At 43.1% G+C, this 25,127-nt stretch overlaps 1 protein-coding gene and 1 long non-coding RNA gene across 2 annotated transcripts; one reads left to right on the plus strand and one right to left on the minus strand.

Moving 5' to 3' along the window:
• Nucleotides 1-1,489: 1,489 nt before the first annotated feature.
• On the minus strand, nt 1,490-5,318 carry LOC128469386 (uncharacterized). Its single transcript, XR_008345937.1, has 3 exons — nt 5,182-5,318; nt 4,465-4,571; nt 1,490-1,571 (listed from the first exon to the last, which is right to left on the minus strand). It is a non-coding gene; the product is annotated as an uncharacterized LOC128469386 (long non-coding RNA).
• A 5,290-nt stretch (nt 5,319-10,608) lies between these two features.
• PCBD1 (pterin-4 alpha-carbinolamine dehydratase 1) lies at nt 10,609-21,444 on the plus strand. Its single transcript, XM_053451202.1, has 4 exons — nt 10,609-10,743; nt 19,641-19,772; nt 20,599-20,679; nt 20,810-21,444. Exons 1-4 carry the CDS (start codon nt 10,741-10,743, stop codon nt 20,906-20,908), a joined length of 315 nt encoding a protein of 104 aa, XP_053307177.1. The 5' UTR covers nt 10,609-10,740; the 3' UTR covers nt 20,909-21,444.
• Nucleotides 21,445-25,127: the final 3,683 nt, after the last annotated feature.

The raw sequence follows: 25,127 nt of genomic DNA on the forward strand, positions 1-25,127 counted from the left end.
CAGCGCTGCAGGGAATTCTCCTCTCTGCCAGCCGACGGACGTCTGGTCGATGAACGCAGAGAATCGCCGTTACTGCTTTTACTTCCGCCGTAGCTCCTATGACGCAGCACCGGCATCACATGACCTTCCGGTGCTCATAGAAGTTCCGGTGGTAGGGGGATTCTATGGGTGCCATAAGGCTTTTCTTGAGGCAGAGTGCACCATGATATGCCATTTAACCCCCTGTATGGCACTCTGCCTCCAAAAATGCCCGTTAACCCCATATATGCCACTCTGCCTCCAGAAATGCCTTATACCCCCTTATTTGCCACTCTGTCCCATGATATGCCTCGTAACCCCCTAGATGCCACTTTGGCATTTTTGGAGGCAGGGTGGCATATAGGGGGTAAAAGGCATTTCGGGAGGCAGAAATATCAATAATGCAGCATTTTATGACTTCCATGTTCCTTTGACCAGCTATGAGGCTGCCAGGACCAGGGATTTTGAAGAAAATTTTGCGGATGACGAAGAACAGGGTCAATATTTTGATGCTGAGGAACCTGAACTCCCTACTCAGTGACTTTACTTTGCACATTCCATTTGAGATCGTCACTGAATGTTGCGGACTGAACATAGTTCATAGTAGATAGTTTGTTAAGATAGTTTGTTAAGATAGCATTAAAGGAGTCTTAAACTCACGTTCGCATTTTACTTCATTCTTTATAATATATTTTTATTTTATTAATGACAAAGAACCACGGTTCACACATTCAATGCGTTTTTCTATTAGGTGTCCAGTTTTAAACGGGACTGCCTAGTATTTGGGCATGGTGTCCAAGGAAAATGGTGGCATAAACTTTGCTTACAGGTGCAGTGTTTTAAAGGGAACATTTAGACTGAATAACAGTATACTGGCGTTTCATTTAACCCCTTGACTGATTAGTAAAATAACTAACAAAAATATTTAATTTAAGATTATAAATAAGAGGAGGTAAAGTTCATTTTTATGAGCACTGTACTTTCACAAAAATCCTGACATAGAAAGAGTTTAGGGGCAGGATGATCAGGTGTCAAAATTCCAAGTTGAAAAACTGAAATCCTCATGTCCCAAATGTTTCCTTTTAGTCCCCAACCTGATGGGTTCTCCATCAGATCGCAAAGCCTTCTTTGTTGTTCATCTGAGGTTGCATTTACCTCATTTTTATACCTGCTAAAGAACAGATGATCATTGTTATGTCCTGATATGTAAAACAATACAATTCAAAGAGTGTAAACTTTCTATTTTACACAACTGTACATGGAACACACATGTCAATTTCCAATAGACAACACGCAGTCTCAAAACGTTTAATATTTTTATGATTTTATTATCAATGACTAGGTTATCACATATTCTTATAAGCTACAGAACTATTGCATGGTAGGGGGTACAATTTAGGTTTTGTGCTGTGCTCCACGTTTGTCTCTTCTAACTGGGCCACTTCTGCATTCATCTCCCACAGGCAGTGATGACATAAGACAAATCTGTTCGACAGCTTCTTCTGTGGGAAGTTCTTAGGAAGCCGATGATTCTCTCTGTTCCACGGCAAGATCTGGTAATCTGGCAAAAATGCTTAGTGGTTAGTAAATATTAAGCGTAAGAATTTGTGTATGTACAATGTGTTTTAATAACAGGTTTTAATGACATCTTAATGTTTTGGATTTTGTAATTTGTAATCTCTGTAACTGGTGTCTGAAAGGCCCAGTATGTGAAAGCAGAGTTGATATCAGGCTGTGATACTATGAAATAATTCAACTTAAGTCAAGTTACAAAGTGAGCAAATATTATACAGCAGTGTGGAATATGATACTACTATTTTAATTAATAATAATAATGAATAAGTAAAGGGCCAATCACACAAGACTCTATGACATTTACTGCGGATAGGGTGCCTTTTAAAATTGTTTTGTAGATATAAGAAAAGCTGTTTTATATATTTATAGAGTGGTCAGTTAAATGTACAATTACTGGATCATAATAATCTCAATCCAATCCAACACAAGTATAGGGGTGCATGTACATGTGTGGGAAAGAAAAATAAAGAATAATAGTGCAATAATGTTGAAAATAAATATTATAATATGTATGTGTAGTGGGTGCACTCACAAAAGTACAGATGGTAAAGGCTCTTCAGAATAATTTTTTTTCCTTTATTTCTTCTTATTTCTAAAAGATCAATATAAAAAGAGAAAAGGCCAATGGTGCAGTATTTTCCTGTAGTTGTTATAGGAAAGTTAGATTGCACTTACAGGATGGTAGATTGTATCAGGCACTTCAACTCGAAGTCCGGGGTTAAAAGCAAAATCCAAAGGGATAACTGTTAGGGTAAGTAGTCCTCAACGCGTTTCGCCTCTCAGCTTCCTCAGGAGAACAATAATCGTTTCAGCTTTTTGTCAGCAATGAAAGTTTTGTGGAAGAGCACCTACTTTGAAACAGTCTGAGACTCCTTTATTGGGATGAGTATCTTAGTCCCTTTCTCTGCCGCTGAGGTGGTAATTGTGGCTTGAAGGGCAAGTAGCAATGGCATCTGCAAGTAATAGAGAAAGATTTCTAACAGTTAGATCTATCGCAACTGTGTTCTAGGTTATTTTCTACTCCTAAAGGCTTTGTTTTGGGATCTCTACGTGTGCCGTGGTATAAGAAGGCCACTGGTGCTCTGTGTTTTGTTTATGGTTTTTCTTTGCTCTTCTGCGCTGTTGTCAGGGTCCTCAGCAAGGACCCCAACGAAGCGACTCACCTGAGTACCCGGCAATGGCGGGCACCAGTTCCCACACCGCTGCCGTCCTCACTGCTGCTCCGTCGGCTGCTTCGCCGTCTGTGTATAGACGCGTGCACGCGCCCCCACCTCTCTTTGTGGATTCCTGAATGGAGAAGTCGGGGACCGCGTGTCAACAACATTACGCACGTTGGCAGGGTGACCCCTGGTGGTAGCTTTAAAAACCAGCACTGAGTATCACTCAGTGCTCAGTTATTGTGCTTACCAGAGCTCTATTGTGTTGCTGCTTTTTCCTATTGATTCATGTTGCTGAACCTTGGCTATTGAATACCGTTTATGCTCATTTCTCCGTTCCTGACCCTTGGCTATTGCATACCGTTTATGCTGATTTCTCCGTTCCTGACCCTTGGCTATTGAATATCGTTTATGCTGATTTCTCCGTTCTTGAACCTTGGCTAATAAATACCGTTTACGCTATTTTCTCCAATCCTGAGCTTTGGCTATTTATTCCTGGACTTGCTGAGTTACCATCTGCCCTCACCGCTGTGAGGTATCCTGCATACCGGGTTCCTCACGCCGAATCCCCGACAGCTGTATTGCATAGTCTTGTATCTATTTCTTGTTTATGAAACCATTTGTTTCTGAAAACCCAATAAACTTCAAGTGAGAAAAAAAATTATAAAAAATAAAAAAGGTTGCTAATTATCCCACCCAAGGCAGTCCTTGGGAACTGTCATTAATTTTCCCTGCGTTAGAGACTATATCTATAGAGTCTACAATGAATGTGATGCTCCATTATGCTGTGAGCGCTGTTGATTGCCTTATGTTTGTCTATGCGCAACCAGTATCGTATGAAATCTGTGCAAGCAATCCTAAGAAACCTGGAAAAAGAGCAATAACAACCTGATAACTGTTGAAATTTCTATAGGGTCTTATTTCCAAAAAATATATACTGGGGGGGGTAATTTGAGCTGGTGGGCTGCTAAACAGTCCCAAATGAGACATATGTGTCACGTATAAGTAGTAGGAGACACCGTGGTCAGGTCATGACATAACTTCCGGTGTCCGGGAATCGCGACCATTTTGAGTGTGGAGTAATCTCCCTTCATAAAGACTTGCAGTTAGGGAGCACTGAAGCAGAACGCCCTGCAGCTGGAGGTCTGCCTCTCCTGCGCGGCTCTTCATAAGACGCTAGCGGAAGTGACCGTGCGGTGGAGGGGGGTCTCCCTCTCCTTCGTGGCGGCTGCTGCAGAGGTGGCTGTGCGGTGGAGAAGGATATCCCTCTCCTACGTGGCGGCTGCTGCGGAGGTGGCTGTGGGGTGGAGGGGTGTCTCCCTCTCCTACGTGGCGGCTGCTGCGGAGGTGGCCGTGCGGTGGAGGGGGGTCTCCCTCTCCTACGTGGCGGCTGTTGCGGAGGTGGCCGTGTGGCGGCTGTTGCGGCAGCGTGGGAACCGGGGGACAGGTGAGTAACAATAGGTCTCAGAAAATAACATTTTACAGTTTGGAAGATAAAGAACATATAGAGAACATATAGAGAATGACATAGTGATCAAAAGAATACAATTCGGCAGTAAAGAATAAGTACTGAAATACAAAAAGTACTGAGATCATTTTACACAATGTTCATTCCCAAATAGAGGAGATAAAAGAAAAAGAAAATCAAGAAAAAAACATTATCTCTTCCCTCTCCCCTCCCATGTACATAAAGATACTGTCACAAAACACTCACAGTAAAGAAGAAATGTACATTTGCCTGTGGAATGCCAGAGTGTACACGATGTCTCTCTGCCTGTCTTTTTAATATTTTACTGCCCAATTGTCAGCCTTCCCAATAGCCTGTGGAAAAATGAATGGGACAACACAACATTTATTGTTTCTCCTGTGAGTGCGAGTCTAAAGACAATAGGTTAATGATTAGCAACATGTAAACTTAACACAGTAAAAAGCAAATGTTAATCCCCCAAAAGCCAAACATTAACCACTGTAAATTTACACAACTAAAGGTTAGCCAAATCTAACCCTACTAAAAGCAAAGATTTGCACAGTGTCATTATTGAATAATAAATGCACTCTTTATGTTGTCCATATGAAATGTATATACTGCAGCTTTATTAAAATTAGTGTTATCCTACTGGTTGCGATTTTTATGTTTCATTATAATATAAACCAAGAGATTAACAAATATACTCATTAAATTTGTCCATAAACAAGTATTAATGATTTACTTTGTAAAGACTTTCCTATGCATATGTTTAACATTGTGAGTGTACAGGTGGGTTGAACAGTTTATTCTCTCAAATTCAGTATACATTATATGCAGGGCCGGCCCAAGACATAATGCCGCCTGGGGAGAAGTTTAAAATGCCGCCCCCGCCTGCCGATGCCGGGGGGGGGCGTCATTTTAAACTTCACCAACACCATTATCTACCCCCCCCTTTGTACTTACCTTTAAACAGTCGTGCGGCGAGTCTCCCTGCTCTGCCACGGTGCCGGCTTGTAATGCTGAGCGCCGGAAATTGACGTCACTTCCGGCGCTCAGCATTACAAGCCGGCACCGAGACCGAGCTAGAGGGCTCGCAGAGGAGAGGGGCGCCGAGCAGGTACTGACAACTTGGTAAGCGAAAACCACTCGGCGCACCTCTCCTCTGCTAAAAAAAAAGTGTCGCCTGGGGCAATTGCCCCACTCTGCTCCATTGTAGGGCCGGCCCTGATTATATGACACCAAAAGCTACTTCTACAAAAAGCATTCTTTAAAACATCTTTTTATTTAGATTTTTACAAAACACACATGTTGGCATTACCAACTTTAACTAACATAATAGTGATATGCAACATACATAGTTTGCAGATGAATTCCCTCCAATCTCCTTATCCTTTTTCTTGTATGTAGAAAATGTCTTAAAGGTTCCCACCCAATATTCAGTGAAGGGGGCATTTGCTTGTGAACAGATTTAACAACGTAATAACCAAATAAACATTTTATGAACCATCAACCTTTCTCCGTCTCGCCATCCAACAGTCCCCTTTGAACTGAATTTTATCGCTGATCTGCCTCCACATGTAGTGCTTCCCTTGTGGTGTCACATGGGCATAGTATGTCCAACCTTAGTAGAAAAATGAAGGAACCCAACTAGGTCACCTGTTTAGTTGGCCGACCTCCAAAGCTCCAAAGTATTGGGACTTCAAATGAGGCCATGCCACCCAATCAAAGGGCTTTTCGGTATCTAAACAGATCAGGGCTGCCTGACAAGGTGTAGCCTGCCACCTACCTAATTAAATCAATGCTATTGACAAACCCCTGTGGGCTGGATACAGAGTGTGGGAAAGTATCATTTGTAGCTGATCTGGCAATATGTTGACAATAACGTAATGTTCTGGTTCATCAGAGCGATAGGCTTGTATGCCAACAGACTAACCAGGACCCTGTCTGTTTTAGGTATTAAAACTGTTCTCACTGTTGTAAAGGAGTAAATGGAAGTATCTCCCACAAATATTTAATTGAAAAGATTCCCCAAAGCGCTGGCTATATGTGCTGCAGGATTCTATAGAACTCACAACGATAACCATTTGGGCCTTGTGGCTTCCCATTTTTTAATTCACTTAATGCCAGCCTCTTCTACCTCTGTAGGGCTATTGTAACAACTTACCTCTGACGACATACCACTGACCCATCTGAGCCTTCCTTCTTTGGCGTTGTAACGGAAGCCTGTGTCATGGGCTCCTGGAGGGGCCTCGGGGGCAGCCTCCTCCCTACAGACTATGGGCCTTGGGTACTCTCTCAAGGACAGTATAGAGGCTGAAGACTAGTCCCATTCTCCTCTGCCCCTTCACTCTCCCCCTCACCCACCCTGACCATCCCATTCCCCCATTTCCCAAGGCTGTGTTCCACTGATGTGCTAATCATATGTGCCATGTCTGGAAATGTAATTGTACACTGCTTCTACTGTATATTACTGAGCTTTCTGTAAACTGAAGTAGTACTGTAACGTGTATTGGCCTGCGCTGCGAATATCTGTCCTAATGTAATATTGTCAAAACAGGCACAAAAATGTTTGTTTTAGCATAATCAGTTTTGTATAAATAAACTTAAATACAAAAAACACTGGCAGGGAAACCCATTATATCACTAAATCCCCTTTACCTTATCCCCTGGCCTGTATACTCCCCAAGCTAATGGGATTTGGGTCTGAGTTCTGCGTACATTGAGAACGTGCATCTGTTAAATTGATGTTAATAGAATTAAGGAACTATATAAGTCCTATGTGTTTTTAATAAAAGTTGCTCTTGTTTTACTGCACGAATTGTGATCTGACTGATCTTCCAGTAGAGGACAGCACAGAGACCTACCCCAATAACAAGAAAGAACTCATATTGAGGTAAAACAGGAACTGACTTTATTGGAAACAGCACAGATATTTATAGACACAACATAATTGGATCAGGAGTGTAATCCAATCACCTACCAGACAGCCCAGTGCCTCCATACAGTTCTATGGCTAGCAATGCCCACCTGACAAAGAGTCACTATTTCGAGTGATCCCGAGGGAGCAGCGTCAATCCTGGGGTACCAATGGAGAGCTCAGGTTTCTGAGGATGTTATGTTCCAAAAAGTAACTTGATCTGAGTTACTCCAGACACTGACCGACAGCGTAGGAAATGTCCTCGGGAATAGTGCACACAGTAGCCGAACAAGAGTTCTATAGCCCCGGTCCCAAAGATAGGTAATAAAACCAGGTGTCAGGAACCAGGTAAGCAGGTTGGGTAGGAGCCCAGTTGCAGGGGATACTTGGAGTTCCGTCTGTACCCCACGATGCCTCATAGCTGAGGGAAGATACAGACAGGCGCAAAGAAGGACACCACAGGCAGGATACTCTGATATAGGCTATATTGAGGGAACTGGCAAGACAAGTAACTAAACGTAATAAATCTCTGTGGCAGGAGGCCCAATGGCAGGGCACACGGCAGGAGGCCCAATGGCAGGACACACGGCAGGAGGCCCACTGGCAGGGCTGAAGGCAGAAGGCTCACTGGCAGGGCTGAAGGCAGGAGGCCCACTGGCAAGGCACTTGGCTTGAGAGCCCACTGGCAAGGCACTTGGCTTGAGAGCCCACTGGCAGGGCACTTGGCTTGAGAGCCCACTGGCAGGGCACTCGGCTTGGAAGCCAGGAACAAGTCAGGATCAGATACAAGGCCCAGCTGCTTGCAATAACGAGGTCTGGGTGCTCCAGAGTGAGAAGGGTGGCCATTAGTGGTTGTTGGAAAATATTAGAGTGAATAATTAGTGCATAGTCCTGACACCAGGATTGCCAAATGAGCTCCTTCTCAGTAACACATCCAAGTATTGCCCTCCACAAGCATAGTGTAACCCCCAAAAAACGACATGGTGGGACAACGGATCTCCATAGCAACGCAGTTCCAATTGTCGGCGGGTATCACCGTGGTTCCTAGCTGCCATACAGTTCCATGTGGCTAGGTCCCGGTCAGGCACATGGAGAGTTTCTTGCCATACAGCTAGTCCATGGGAGTCTGGTTAGGGCAGACCAGACAAGGTTTTCCAATCCCCCTGTGCCCCCCAATGAGCATAGGGTGGCTAAAACACAAGAGGGGACTGGGCAGACAGACAAGGAGCTTCCCCTTGTGAATGTGGGCACCTGGCAACGAATTTGGTTCCCCAGAATTTCCTGCCAAAATGCATGGGCAAGGAACAAAATCTGTTTTTCCAATAACAAACATTTCCTTTTGCTATACCCCTTAACCATATTTCAGTTGGTCCTTGATGATTGCAAAGAGCTATTTTACTACTCCCACATAGCAGTGGAGCTTCCCCAGAACCATGGAAGAGAAATAGCCAGCAACAACTACCAGGGTTTAACCCCTGGAGCCCTGGCTCCCATCACACACTGCAATATGATGGTCAACCTCTTTGAACTTCCCCTGCACAAATGTTTGAGGTGGCCCTGCATAATATGTGGCTAAATTGGTGAATTAATTGTACATTGTTTCAGGGCCAATTTTCAGCTGCCCATAAGATTGGTTCAAATGTGTAGCAAAATAAGGAATCTCCTACATCCTGTTTTACTTAATACACCTCTCTATGGGTACTTTCAGAGCCCTCCACCTCAATTGCAGACCACTGAATTTGTACATCTTAACCACAGTGTGGATCTTTGTTTTCCACAGAGACATACATATTGCTTTGATATTGATTCATTTTTCCTACTTGCTTCTTTCATTCAACATCAGCTGCAGACCACATCTAATTATATTTACCACATCCTTTTTTCCTCAAAAAATAATTTGTGCCAGCTTTATTTGCAAGCTACATTTTGAAATATTCTCCTTGTTGTTACAAAATTGGAAATTGCATGTACGTTCCTCGGCAATTTACTGTCTCCTTCCCATTTCATATGAACCAGATGCAGGAGGGGTATTTGACTTTGCTTACATTATCATATGTATTCTGTAAAGATTCATTGTTGATCAACTTTTAGACACGTGATGTTGATTAAGAGGGTACTAAAGCCCTAAAGAAGCCTTTTTTATAGCTGTTGTCTAAGTATGTGAATAGTTTTTCATTTTCAATTTTATCACGTTGATTGGTGCCTTCATTTCCGCTTCCTCCTGGATGTCTACCCGCTCATTTGTTCATATGATATACTTACCTCAAGTCAGGACAAATATTAGAATGTATTTAGCAGGTTTTTTTCATTAGCTTTTGTAGATGAGTAAACGATTTTTCAAGTATAATCAAAATAATGGCATGTAAAGAAAGCCCTTCTTGCCCTGAAAAAAATATATAACTTGTATGGGTTATCTAAATAAGAAAGAAGAAAATTACAGCAAAAAACACCAGCACCACAGAAAAGGTAAAACAGCCATTGTCATTAAGGGTCTGCACCAGAACTCCTTCATTTCTGTGCATTTGATCACTTTTTCAGCCAATCACGTTCTCACTGAAAAGTCACTTGTCTGTGATTTTGAGCTATACAGAGCCCAAGCTTAAAAAAAAAATATTTCTGAGTAGTTCATTTTTTATATGTACTTTTTAAGTCATACTGTGTGGTTAGTGTGCTGGGTGTTAGTGGGGAATTAGTTAGGCGGAGTCAGAGTTAGGTAGATAAAAATAATAATAAATAAAATGATTTATTTTCCGAATCAGGGTAAGCTAACAAATATATTTTTTTGGTATTTATACTAGCCGTGTATTATTTATATACATGTAAAACAAAAGTTGCTTTTTAATATTTTTAGAAACTGTATTCACAATAAAATGCGTTACCCTATATATATATATATATATATATATATATATATATATATATATATATATATATATATATATATACTTAAAAAAAAGAAATATATATATATTGTGTGGGGTACACTAAATGAGAAAGAGAAATAATATAAAACATTACAATTGCTCTGCTCCTGTAAAATAGCCATGGTCTTTAAGGGGTTAAGGATGGCGTCAAGGGCATATAAACAGACTATTGAGGCTAGTCCCTCCTATTATTAAGATATTTACTGTTTCAGAAAAGAGAGGCATATGTTTAGAAAAGAGTCATGGGGGGGAGGTAGAACGCCTGTAATTAGGAAATAGAAGACACGGTGTGATAAAATGAGGCCATTTGGGAAAACATTATTATCAGTAATGAAACATCATCAGGATATAGCTTTGTAGCATCACTTTGAAGCGATGTAGCCCTTTTGCAAGCAACATGACTAAGGGTACTGTCACCGATAATAAGTTACTTGACACGGTCACTAAGCAGCAGCCCGAAACAAGATGGCCACCAGCCGCCTGTAGAGCGCCAGCGCCGAATCACCGCGTCTCAGTGGAGTTATGTTTACAGCTGAGCGCCGGTTGTTTGCAGTGGGCGGGTTTCCCACTGCTTTAAGCCCCTCCCCAGTCCATTAACTGGTGAAGCAACAGCTGTGACTCTCCAGCGTGTGACACACACCCAGCGTTCATCCCACCGGCTGCGAAACCTCCTGGGTAGATATGGTAAGGTACTGACCGTTTAAATGGCAGCTTTAATCATACATTTTTGGGAGTTGTTTATGTATTTTTACCTAATGAGGAAAATAAGAGGTATTTTAAATAATACAGGTATTTTTCCAGATTGTTAGGGAAGGCACCAGCCAAAGTGCATTGGTAAATCATTAGCCAAGGGAGCAGTGTAGCTTGATGATAAGCTAGGAGAAAATAAACTTTACTATGCATTGCATGCAATGGATATTTCTGAATATCATTAGCAAGATAAAATGTCATTTCATTGCATTTAGATTATTTCTTGATTTAGAGTAGAGAAGGGCACTCGACTGAAACGGTTAAATATTGACTGTTGTGTTTACATTCGTTGTATTTTTTTTATTGATTTGGGCCATTCTGATTATTGTTTTGTTGTTTTGATGCACATTGTTTCCATTCCACAGGTGAATGAACACTTACTGCAAGATGAGTGTAATATGTGCATTGCAGGTTAAGCAGGGGTTAAATACAGTGGTTTAAGATTATAGTAGATTAGGAGAATGTTGTATGAGAGGTGTGCACTATTTATTTTTTTTTTTGCATGAATTTTAATCTGGGTGATAATTTTATAATTTTAAAATTATCTTGTGTTTCCCTTCCCTTTTTGATGGGACACTTATGGAAAATGTATATGATGTTGCTGCCCCACATGGCACATTTTGGGGTAAATATAGTCGAGGCAGACATTGAAAGGGAAGATATACTAAAAATAGATTTTAATGTCTGATAATTTGTAAACAGAGTGATGCCAACATATATTTGCTTACTCTGTAATGGATAGTGAAAATTAGATGATTTTAAAGCAGGCATAACAGGTTGCTTAACAGCAGCTAAAATCCAACCATGCAACCAGTCTGGCTGAGAAATATGGGAGTTACAAGTTCTATAATGAACTGAAAGTTGCTTTGACTACTGCAGATACGACGGAGTGTATTGGACCACTTTGTTGACTTTTTTTAATTAGTATAAGCGCCACAGGCAACATCGACACTAATTTTATTAAATGTGATATTTCTACCTGCATGCAGATAATACATGTTGATTCCTAGTAAGGATAACCTTATTGCATTTATTTACAAAAAACAGGATTTGAAACTTTGATGATTGATACAATTAAACTAGTGCATACAAAATGTACATATGACTAAATATTTTGCATTTTCCAGAAAATAAAAACTATTTTACAATAAGTTAAATCCGGCCATTGGTAATTTAAAAAAAAAAAAAAAAAAAAAAAAAATGCTGCCATAACTGAAAGCGAAAACCCAATTAAATTCAGAATTCAACTGACGCTACAACATGTATAGAGGGGAAATGCTAAGTGTAATATAGAGTGTGTGTATAAAAATACATTGAATTGTAAAGTTTTTTTTTTTCTTAAATGCATTCTTATATCTAGATCATCTGCTTTTTATATATGAAACTGTTTAAAAAATGCTTAGTAAATACAGAACAGTTTTTAATTTAAAACATGAGTGAAACATCTGGAATAGTTTCTATGTTAGAGGATGAAAGCAAAGTCAATGAAAATCACATGTTTGTGTGACACTGACTTTCCAACCCATTCCTCAGTCTTTAGTATATCAGATCAAAGGATTTAATCGTTGGGTTAATTCATGATTATGGGATCTCTGACATAGCTGTTGGTTCGGGGAGCTTTCACAATAACACAATGTGGCTTCATTTAACTCTTCTTTGCAGTCTCCTGAGTAGTGCTCTATAGACCACACCCATTGTTGGGCTAAGATAGGATGTGTAGGGTCACCAGTAATTCTTACAAAACAATAAAAGAACATTTGGTTATCACATGCCCACAGTGCTGTTTTTAAAATCAGCCCGGGGGCCCAAAGATAAGAGAGTAGGCCCTTTTTAGCTACCTCGGTTTAGGTTTATACTTCCCCCCATCTGACAATCCAGAGTTCCAGATTAACCATCATTTTAATTTAGCTCAAAAAGTAATCTGTTGTTTTGCCTTAAGTGTAGTACTCTAGTGTAGATGAGGCACCAAGCAGGGTGCCAATCTGCTTTCATAAGAGAAGCACTTGAGATTGTACCTGTCATTTATGCAAAATCTTAGACATATTATTATTAGTTGGCCTCAATCCATTTAAGTCATGAGATAAGATATCTACAACTTTCGAACATTACTACAGTTGGAAGCATTTTCCTTATTTTACGGAATCTAGACCATGGATGTACGTAGTATCTCGGTTCCCGCCGTAGACTTTCAGGCACATTTCACTTTATGCAGCTATCGAGGTTTGGCACACACCCTGAGACCTCTCCCATCATATGTACTTATATCCACATCCACTTGCTGAATAGTTAAAAAAAAGAAATGCTTAAACATATGTAGTAATATGGAATTCTAGAATGATAAAGTATAACTTGTCAATCACCTTGTTATGCTCCAGATTAACACTCCCAAAGGTGAATATATCCAAACAATGTCGTTAAAGCACTATACACACCCTGTGGGATTAAGTTATTTTATAAAATCGGGAATATCATGAAAGTTAGTTTGTAAATCATTAATTTTATCTAGGATCAGAGTTACTGGGGCGATTTTGACCAGAAAGTAGCGATAGGCCTTCTCACCCCAAGCATAATCTTTCGGGGTATTTATTCTCCTGATGTGTAAGATTTGATGGAGATTTAACTGAAAGAACAAGGTATCGTATGGTATATCGTTACCTGATACTTGAGCACACCAGACCATAACCTGCTCCTAGTCATTTATGGATACCCTCTCCTTTTACGTCACCCAATAAGGTCATAAAATTAAAAAATTAGAAAGAGGGAGCTAGCTAGTTGAGTGGGGAGTGGCAGCAGATATTGCATCATATATCATAAAAAAAACCTGTTGGTGATACTGCCCCATCTAAGCTTAAACATATGCATCTTAATCTTTCAAACGTGCACTGGAAGGGGTATGGACAAAAAGGCACACACTTACAGTGCACCCCATTAATATTGGCACCATTGGTGAATTTGAGCAAAGAGTGTTGTGAGAAATTGTCTTCATTGTTTAACCCTTTTGATCTTTTTTCCAAAACAAAAAATGCACAAAAATATACTTCTCTAATGGATATGAAACAATTGCAAACACAACACAGGTTCATCCAAAAAAAAATAGTGAAATATACGTGTGGCACACTTATTGGCACCCTTTTAGACAATACTTTGTGCTATCTCCCTTTGCCAAGATAACCGCTCTGCTGGTACTCCTAAACCCTCCGGCACACAGGAGAAACACCTGGCGCCCTCGGTTTGGCACTTTTTCTGGGGCTCTCAAGACTCCGACACTCGGGGCCATGCGTCCAAGATGGCACCTTCTCCCTCGAGTCAGGCTAGCAAATGCTCCGACGTCGCCTCGCTGGACCAAGACTCATCGCTTCCAGACCCTCCGGCAGTGGCACTTACCTGGCAGGATGCCCTGAAACAACTACCCACGAAGGCGGATTTGGTCTCGGTTGATCGACGCCGCTTTGGACCAGGCCTTACACGGGGTTCGAGCTGACCTTACCTCAATTAAACAAGACGTCCAGCATATGGGCGACCGTGTTGCTACGCTGGAGGAAGACCAAATTAAGACCTGTGGAACCGTCGATGCCTTGTTGGGCATGTACCGCGATCACTCAGAACTTTTTACTGCCCTCCACAGACAGTTGGAAGACTTAGACAACCGGGGAAGACGCAACAACCTGCACATCAGGCTACTCTACAGAAACGCCGGGCCCTTAAACCAGTCACAGCAGCGTTACGTGAAGCGAATATACCCTACCAGTAGGGCTTCCCGTTTGTGCTCATCGCTCTTAGAGACAAGGACGTCTTTACCCTTGGTCACCACAGCGATCTGGAGTTTTTCCTCACTCACCTCGACCTGCCAGCAATTTGTCTTCCGGATTGGGAATTCTCTATTACGGCTCCGAAGCAACTCACCGAACCTGCCAAATCCTGGACGGCTCCGGTGCACCGCAGAAAGAGGATTCGACGAGCAACGACTGCAGCGGCATAGGCTGATGGAGGCTCCTGAGTGACAGGCTTCGTTCCCGGCTTCTCACGCTCCGTTGGGACCCTGCGTCCTGGATAGCTGACATTCTCCGGTCGGTGATCTTCGCCTGTTCTGATAGTGAGTGCTGCATCATTTCATTACTCGTGTGTCCGCGTTTCCACACACCCTGTGGGTAAGGTGACATGGACTATGTCTATTGAACTTTTCGGACTTCGGCACGTTTTTTATGTATTTTCTGTTCTTCGATCGTCCGGTATCTCGTCGTACACTACACTACATTCATCACGCCCTTCACGCCACGGTTCTGCTGCTAACTATTTCGTGTATTATTGGGGCCCCCCGGTGGGTCGGGTCCTTCGGCTGTGTTTGTGGTGGTCTGGCTCTCTCCAGCCTTTGTATTGCTCTTGGTCATTATACACACATTTTTCATTTTATTTTTTTCCTTTAATATATTTTTGTTATTTACACGCAGGGCGTTCTGTGCTCCTCAGTCGTCACGTCGACCCCCTATGTTTTTATTCCCCTACGCGGCGTTTCTGCCTCGTTTTAGTTCTGTAGACGGGGACATACTGTTCTGTCTCTTCTATCTCCTGTTTTTGGGACCGTCTAGGTCCTTTCCTCCTTTGCCCCCCTCTAGGTTCCTCCTCCTCGGCAACCCTCCCCCCAGAGCCTTCCTGTCCACACTTGGACAGTAGATTTGGGCCTGCTTGCAGTCCCCGTGCTCACCCTGCATATTGCTACCGCAATATTACTAGGGATGTTGTCCCTTTCCTCACACCGCACATTACACACACTCCACACAGTTTGGTTTCTGTTGTTTTGTTTTGTTGTCCCAGAGGTCCAGGGTATCGGCTGTTCCCTCCACAGGGCTCTCCTACCTCTTTGAATGGCATCTAAGTCTCTCAATCTGGTCTCTTTGAATATCAGAGGCCTCAATAAACCTCAGCAACGCTCTAAACTCCTGGCGTTTCTCCACTCCTTTAAGACACACATTGCCTTCGTGCAAGAAACGCATTATTCTGCTAACAGGGAATTCCCTCTTCTGAATAGGCATTTCACACATTCATTTCTTTCCAGCTCCCCCTCCTCCAAAACCAAGGGGGTAGCTATCCTCATACATAAGTACATACGTTTCCGACCCTCGGAGACCTGGAAAGATGACGAAGGCAGGGCTATCTTTGTCAAGGGCTATGTAGGCTCTCACAAAATCACTATGGCTAATATATATGCCCCCAATAGTAACCAAGCCCGATTTGTTACCTCGATCCTGTCCAAACTGGCTGATTTCCAGGAGGGTATTACCATCTTAGGGGCGACTTTAATATGGTGTTGGGCCCTAAAATTGATACTTCCCCAGGGAGCTCTCATGTTCCTTTTTGAATGCTTTGCAAAGTGATTCACCAATTACGATTAAACCAGATGGTGGATGCGTGGAGGTCCCTTCATCCCAATGAGAGGGATTACACCTATTTTTCCCCTAGCCATTGTAAATACTCACGCATAGACGCCTTTTTTCTCTCGCATTTCCATCTGTCGCTCCTGCGTTCGGCTAGAATTGGTGTGGCCTCACTTAGTGACCACGCCCCGGTCTTCATGATACTCAATCTCTCTGATCTCCCCAGGACTAACTGGCTTTGGCGTCTCAATGAAAATTTATTGAGCAACCCTCACCATGTATCCCAATTGTCCTCTAATATTAAACCATATTTTGAGGAGAATGTCACCCCCGACGTTTCGCTACCAGTTATATGGGAAGCCACTATCTTAGACCTTACGCAACAAATAGCTCGTCTGGAGGCCCGCCACAAATTAACTTAACTTCCCTCTAGTCAGGTGGAACTTTCAGCCCTTCGCACGCGGTTGGCAGCCCTCCTTGATGATAGAACTAAGCGTAATTTTCTTTTTGGTGAGGCGTCAGTTCTATGAATTCGGTGACAAACCTGGCAGGCTCCTGGCTCGGGTGCTGAGAGCGAAGAGGGCACAGAGCTATATATCCCGTATTAGGGACCCTGCCAGTCGGCTCCATTTCCGCTCGGAAGAGATTGCTGACTGCTTTCGACAATATTATACCTCCTTGTATAACCTGCCGCGCTCGGGGACTCCCCTCTCTGGGTCGGAGGAGGCCGTCACCGATTATTTATCGGAATTCATCACCAAAACTCTACCTCCCGATGCCAGAGCTCTCCTCGACCAACCGATTTCCCTAGCAGAGGTTGCTGAGGCAAAAGCCCTGGCCCGGACGGTTTTACCATTTCGTACTATAAAAAATTCCTCCCCATTCTTTCCCCCACTTGGTCTCGTTTTTTAATGCGGTCGCCCAGGGCGCTCCATTTGCCCCACAAGCCCTGACCGCGCATATTGTGGTCATCCCTAAGCCTGACAAGAACCTAGATTTGTGCAGTAGTTTCCGCCTCATTTCTTGAAGTTATTCTCCAAAATTTTGCTTAGCTTAGAACTATACTGGCAGGCATCCCATCTGCGCTGCGTTATTGAATGGTCTGTCGACTCAATCAAACAATGGGTATCGGTGGAGGGTTCTTTCCTGACGTGTCCGGTGACTGCGCTGCCATGGCTCCGTGACCCGGCGAGGTGCGTCACGTTTTCTGCCCACCCCTTCCTTCTCCCTACCCTGTGGGTCTTTCGTAGACTTCTGCAGGACGGTACGGTTGCTAGGGTTCCTGGCCCATTGACCCCCCTGGTGGGGAATCCAGACTTTCCCCCGGGCCACTCGGGGGGTAGCTTACAGGCTTTGCTCCCTCCAGGGGTACATACCTTGCGCCTCTGCCATTTGGTTAGTGTGACGGCTTTGAAACCCATAGGGACCCTGTTGGGTCCGGGATCCCATCCCTTTTCCCTCCAGTTTCTCTACCATCAGCTCAGGCATTTTGTGCTGTCTTTAGCGGTCCTGCCGCATGTGGATAGACCGCTTACGCAATTGGAGAGGTTTTGCCTTGAGCTGAAGGAGCCACCCCACCTCTTATCTAAATTGTACGCACTTTTACTGTCCCCGGAACCGGGGACCAAGCCGTATTATTTTAGCCTCTGGGAGAGAGAATTTAGAATGCTTGTTCGCCCTGGAGGACTGGTCCAAAATCCTCTCTATAATCCACAAGGGCTCGGTGTCTAGCCGGATGCAGGAGACATCTTTCAAGATACTCACGAGATGGTACAGAGTTCCCCTAGACATTCACAGGTTCGCTCCTCAGGTATCCCCTACTTGCTGGAGGTGTGGTGTCCATCCTGGTTCCCTGTTGCATATTTGGCCATCCGGGACATAGCCAATCCTGACTTCCAGGCTTCTCCTGAGGCCATTCTGCTTCACCACACACACACTCCCTTCACTAGCTACAAGCGGTCCTTGACATTTCACCTGATCAATGCTGCCAACACGGTCCTCTCCCGCCACTGGAAATCAGCCACCACCCCCTCTTTTATGGCCTGGGTAAATCAGGTCAAATTCATTTACCAGATGGAAGTTTTGGTGTGGTCTGCTAGGGGTGCGGGTCACTTAAGTGGTTTTACTGGAGGTCTTATGTCACATCTCTGGAGTAACGCCCTTTGCCTGTTTCCCTTTAGGCTTGCGCCCCTTTAGGCTTGCGCTACCCCTAGCCTATTGGTTGTATGGCCCTTGAGATGGATCTTTTCTTGCACTTCTCCGTGTTCACTTCTATGTTGGTGTCTCTTGTTAGTTGACTCTGTAGCGGAGCTATCTGCTGGACCCTGGGACGGACATGTTTCATTCTGTTTTATTCTGTTTTTGTTTTCTTTTGTTTTACATACAGTTCTTATGACACCACCATACTGGGTACCTCAGTGATTACCCGGTTTTATTTAGTCCTCCCTTTCTGGGGGGTATCTTTACTCTCCTGATGTACCTGATTTGTTACTCATGTGATCTCAATGTCTCATGTTCGTAATGCTGTATCGATTATTTCGCCCTAACACATTTACCTTCGGTGTTGGTTATTTCCTACTGTTACCCTGCCAGAGCTATCTGTATTGTTGGTCGATCTTCGTGGGCTGGCCATGTGACTCCCGTCGGTCTCGGTTTGCACAATGTTACGGGTTTAACCGCCTTAATAGCTCATAGCCGCTTTGCGCGCTATTACCTGGACTACAATTCCCTCGTATGATGTTTCTTTCTGTATTGTATCTGCATACTGGTCAGGTATTGTGACTCTGTATTTGAAATTCTGTATCGTGTTTATTTTACCAAACGTGCAATAAACAGAGAATTGAGGAAAAAACATGTTTTCTATGAGGTTCAAGTGAGGTCCTCTAGCCAGAAAACAGCCCCAAAACATTAAAGAGTTACCACCATATTTAACCTTGGGCATGAGGTACTTTTCCAAATGGCTACCTCTCTGTGTGCACCAAACCCACCTCTTGTGTTTATTGCCAAAAAAAGTTATTTTGGTTTTCATCTGACCATGGAACCAGATCACATTTTAAGTTACAGTTAAGTTTGTTTTTGGAGCAGAGGTTTTTTTTCTTCTTGTAACCCTTCCAACCAACTTGTGGTGATGTAGGGGACGTTTGATTGTAGTTTTGGATCCACTGAACATCCTACCCTTCTACTCATGTGAGTAAGAAAGGGTAGATGTTTTGTAGTGACAGTAACCCACTGCCAGTTTATCCAGATGCATTAAACTTCACTTGAAATTTTTTTTTTACTGATCTAGTATAAGGGTAGCACTGGATAGCTCTAACAAATACTATGACGTGACAGAGTTTGCAGTGGAGCGCAAACAAAAACCACTAAACTTCAGAGAGTTAGATATATTATGCGATGCACTAAACTTTTAAAAGCAAAGAATAAGATTGACAGTAATTTCATTTAAAATATTTTTGACAGGCTGGGAAATCACATAGACTTAGTACTGAAGAACGTGAGCAACTCCTGCCAAACCTGAGGGCCGTCGGGTGGAATGAACTGGATGGCAGAGATGCTATATACAAAGAATTCCATTTTAAGGACTTCAATCGGGTAAGAAAAAAAATACCTCACTATTTGTGTCTATCAATGTAGACATTAGACATGTGCAAATGGGTCAAAAATGATTTTCTTCTTTTTTGGCCCATTCGTTTTCTGGCAAGTTCATTCCCTTGCTATTGTTAGGCCAAAAATTCAGGGGCATTTTTTATTTAAGAATGAATATTGTGTCAGGTAGCAGTGGAGGTTGTCTGAGCACATCGCTGCAGGGGGTCCACCTCTCTGGCAGCCAGTAAACATCTGCCCGGTGTGCTCAGACAGCCTCCGCTGCTGCTGGCCGGGGCTTCTATGGTGGAGCACCGGAGGTCATGTCATCCACTATGTGAGGTCTGATTATAAGATTACCTCGAATATAAGATGGGTATTTTTTTTTTTTTTTTTGAGCACTTGCTCTGAAAAAACCTTGTCTTATAATTGAGCAAATACGGTAATCCCATTCTTCCAGGCATCAGTGAGGCAAACAAAATATACAAGCAGTGTTTCTATGTGTAGCTGCTGCTATCTTCCTAGCAGGCAGCATCGATTGGCCTGGTACACAGGCATGTACAGGTGTTGAGCGCAAATGGTTACAGTGTATTTTCCATAAATTGCATGGTTGAGGGGGGAACTTTCATATGGCTTGCCCAGTGTTATATAGATATGTGTGAACATGTTTAGCGATACAGTTGCCTACCGTCGATTTGTAACAGTTATAAAATCAGGTTATAGAATGATTTGAACTTGAAGTTATTATAGTATATTTGTATGTGTGCCTTCTTAAAGAAACTTAAAATACAGTTACCTAAATCCATGTCCTAAAAATCATCACATCTTATCACAGGCCTTTGGATTTATGACCAGGGTCGCTCTACAAGCTGAAAAACTGGATCACCATCCAGAGTGGTTTAATGTCTATAACAAGGTAAATAAGATCCATTTTGTGTGGTTGCTTCACTTCAAGCAAAAGTGAAGGTATAGGCTTTTAACATTGGTGCTTTGGCACTTTAACATCACTTACAGTTTATACATTCACTAATTATATATATTTTTAGGTCCACATCACTCTAAGCACCCATGACTGTGGAGGGTTATCGGAGAGAGACATCAACTTGGCCAGTTTTATTGAACAGGTTGCAGCTACATTGTCCTAAGTGAAGCTGGACGAGGGCACCAAGGTCTTCAGATTACGCTTTTTAACATGGTGATTATGTCATATGGTTTTAATCATTGGGTAGAAAACTCCTATGGTTGTCTTTCTTTACAGTGAATGGAATGTCAAGACCTGTCAACTTTTATTTTTTTTTGTAGTGGGTATCAAAACTTGTATTGGAGACCAATGTGTATGTATGCCAATGAGTGTGGTGCTTAACAGAATTTGCATCATCAGGGCTACACAGATGCTAGAAGCCAGGTAGCCATTGCTTATAAAATTTATTGCTGGTGCCTTTTTGTGCTGATTTATACTGATCGCTGCAGTCTACATTTTTTGGCTCGTAATTTTCACCAAAAGCCCAACCTTGTGCTTTCTTGTTTAGTGCAGTCTCACAGCCTTGGATAGGGCTGTGGTCAGGTCAGAGGAAAGATGTATCCCCCCCATTATCTGCTACTTCTTTGGTGTTACTAATGTATAAACAACATAGTGATGGAAAAACAAAGCACACACTTTAATAAAGTGATTTAAAAGAGATTTACTTTGCATGTGTAGCAGGTGAGTCAGACTCTAAGACATATTGGTTAACTCACCAGCACTCAATTAAAAATGTTATTTCAAGAAAATAAATATCCTGCGTTAATTGGAAGTTACATTTTGGAGTGTGTGTGTGTGTGTGTGTGTGTGTGTGTGTGTGTGTGTGTGTGTGTGTGTGTGTGTGTGTGTGTGTGTGTGTGTGTGTGTGTGTGTGTGTGTGTGTGTGTGTGTGTGTGTGTGTGTGTGTGTGTGGGTGTGTGTGGGTGTGTGTGGAGGAGGAGGAGGAGGAGGAGGAGGAGGAGGAGGAGGAGGAGGAGGAGGAGGAGGAGGAGGAGGAGGAGGAGGAGGAGGAGGAGGAGGAGGAGGAGGAGGAGGAGGAGGAGGAGGAGGAGGAGGAGGAGGAGGAGGAGGAGGAGGAGGAGGAGGAGGAGGAGGAGGAGGAGGAGGAGGAGGAGGAGGAGGAGGAGGAGGAGGAGGAGGAGGAGGAGGAGGAGGAGGAGGAGGAGGAGGAGGAGGAGGAGGAGGAGGAGGAGGAGGAGGAGGAGGAGGAGGAGGAGGAGGAGGAGGAGGAGGAGGAGGAGGAGGAGGAGGAGGAGGAGGAGGAGGAGGAGGAGGAGGAGGAGGAGGAGGAGGAGGAGGAGGAGGAGGAGGAGGAGGAGGAGGAGGAGGAGGAGGAGGAGGAGGAGGAGGAGGAGGAGGAGGAGGAGGAGGAGGAGGAGGAGGAGGAGGAGGAGGAGGAGGAGGAGGAGGACGACGACGACGACGACGACGACGACGACGACGACGACGACGACGACTCCTAAATGCCAGAATGTGATATACTGGTTTGAGGCATTTCCGGAGGCAGAGTGGTTAAAAGGCATATCATGGGCCACAGTGCCATATTGGAGTGGCAAACCTGGGGGACAGGTTGGAAAATACAAGAACTAAAAACAAAAATATATTTTTCTCAATCATACCTTTTAGATAAAAAAAAAAAAATAGTTTACATGAATTAACATTTACTGGTAAAAGTTTTTTCCTTTGGGGTCGTCTTATATTCAGGCTTTTTCTTTTTTCCTAAGTTAATAATATTCAGCTTTGAGGGGGTCATCTTATAAATAGAGCAAATACAGTACATTTACAATAATTAATCAATTTTACACTGAGAAGGTTCAGTGAACATTTAACAATGCAGCTTTAAAAGAAAGACGTTACAATTAGTCGCACAACAGGACAGTCTGGGATAAAAACTTTTACACAAAATCTTAAGAGCAAGGGAACATGAGGCATATCCGACAAACAATGAATTTGGAGGGCATGATCAGCATCATAATATGCTTTGTAAGATACATTTATTCGTTACTTATGAGTAAATATAGGATCCAAGGTATGAATAACGGAGTAGTGTTTTTTTTTGGTGGTGTTTTTTTTTTTTTTTTTAGGAAATAGTAAAATGAGCAAACTCACAGTGCATGTTTGTTTTATAAAGGGGCGAATATTGCATAAAGACATAAAACAATATTATATATACTATTCAGTTGTGATCCAAAACAGAAGTCCTGCCATTTAAACATATTAAGATTATACATAGAAATATGCACAATAACTACTCCTGTGTTAGTACAACTGTAGTTGGGGCTGGAAATGCTAAATAAATATACATACCGTATTGGCCCGAATATAGGCTGCACTTTTTTCCCCCACTTTAAGACTTTAAAGTGGGGGTGCGGCCTATATTCGGGGTCTAGCGCCCGACGCCCGGGACATGCAGTCCCAGGCGCCGGGCAGGCAGCGGGGTTAGGATACAGATCCCCCGCAGCGGTGCAGGGGACCTGCATCCTACTGTCTGATACGCTCAGACAGCCTCCCGTGCCAGCACTTCCCACGGGGGGGAGTACCGGCACGGGAGGTTGTCTAAGCGCATCGCACGGACGTTCACCGGCAGCGGCGATGCGACGTTGCCGGTGAACGTCCTCACAATGCATTTTAACCCCCCCGACTTACCAAGGCAGACTCCCGGGTGTCTTGCAGGGCCGGCGGAAGACACCTACGCAATACACGTATACAACTTCCGGTGCCGGCACTTCCGCTGAGTGCCGGCACCGGGAGTTGTATACACGATGTGCATAGATGTCCCCCTCCGGCCCCGTAAGACACCCAGGAGTCTACTCTGGTAAGTTGGGGGTGAGGACAGAGTGGCAGCATATCTCGGGGGGGGGGGGGGGGGGAGAGGACAGAGTGGCAGCATATCTCGGGGGGGAGGACAGTGGCAGCATATCTCGGGGGGGGGACAGAGTGGCAGCATGTTTTTTGGTGCTTTTTTAAAGAAAAAAACTTTTTCTTTAAAAAAGCACCAAACTTTTAGGGTGCGGCCTATATACGGGGGCGGCCTATATCCGAGCCAATACGGTATATACCGCATTTGCTCGATTATAAGATGACCCCCCAGCATTTGAATATTTAGGAAAAAAAGAAAGCCTGAATATAAGACGACCCTACAGGAAAAATGTTTTACTTGTAAATATTAATTCACATGTAAAGTATTTTTCATATTTCATTAAAAACTATGATTGAGAAAAATGAATTTTGTTTATTTCCTTTTATTTGCCAACCTGTGCCCCAGTTATGGATATCTGCCCCCAGACTTGCCACCCTGCCCCTCAGACTGCCTTATGCCCCCTATATGCCACTCTGCCTCGCAGATTTACCTTTTACCCCTATATGCCACTCTGCCCCCCAGAAATGCCTTAAACGGTACTCTACCTACCTGATATGCCACTATGTCCCCCAGAAATGCCTTTTAACCCCCTATATGCCACTCTGCCCCCCAGACTTACCAGTGCATCCAGAGACTCCCCCCTGCCCCCTTGCTTCAGGCTCCCTAGTGTCTAGTGGGGGCAGCCAGTCCCATGCAGTGCTGCAGGAGATCTGGATGTTAGTCTTGTAGTCAGACCTCTATTTGAGGTCTGATTATAAGACAACCTTGAATATAAGACAAGGGGTATATAATCGAAACCTCGTTTTATAATCGAACAAATACGGTATATATTCTGTAAAATTGGCAAAATGGATATAACTGTACCTTTTATCGGGCAAAATGTATAAACAAAAATTAAGGCTACATAAGCTTTTGTAACCTTAGAGGTCTTTCTTAAAGATGGAATTCTCCAGACATCTGTGGTTCCAAAAGCTTGTGTAACATTACATCACTTGTTTTTTTTTCTGCTGGTCCGACAAAACGTATAGGTTTAAAATGCATATGGCTATGGGTTACCTGCCATTAAAAAAAAATATTAAAAAGCCCTTGGCCCTATTGTTCAGACATGGGGTTCTGGTTAGGTCTTCCATGCCATTGGTAGCATGGAGACCCACAGCTACACGCCCTTGACTTTCACAAAACGAACAAACCACAGACTAAAAAACTACTTAGCACATTCAACAATTTGAAAAATCAGATGTTTATCTAAATTAATTCTGAGAGTGAAGTGGGGGAAAAAACAAGTTTGTTGACTGTGATGGAACAGGATTTCAAAAAAATGTCCAACATGTGTAATTTTTGGACTTTAGATACAAACAACCATGACATTTCAAACTGTAACTGACTGATACCAAGTCTCACAGTAATGTCTACTATAATGCAACTTGTTTCTTTTGAGAACGGTGGTGTTTTTTCACAAACAGCAGCAAAGAAAAAAAAGGAG

The sequence above is a fragment of the Spea bombifrons genome, chromosome 11, assembly GCF_027358695.1.
Source record: "Spea bombifrons isolate aSpeBom1 chromosome 11, aSpeBom1.2.pri, whole genome shotgun sequence".
Classification (NCBI taxonomy): domain Eukaryota; kingdom Metazoa; phylum Chordata; class Amphibia; order Anura; family Pelobatidae; genus Spea; species Spea bombifrons.

Excerpts from the sequence above, each read along its gene's own strand:
- PCBD1 (XM_053451202.1), top strand. Across the intron at positions 19,773-20,598 it reads ATTTTAAGGACTTCAATCGG|GCCTTTGGATTTATGACCAG; the intron begins GTAAGAAAAAAA and ends ATCTTATCACAG. Across the intron at positions 20,680-20,809 it reads GGTTTAATGTCTATAACAAG|GTCCACATCACTCTAAGCAC; the intron begins GTAAATAAGATC and ends ATATATTTTTAG.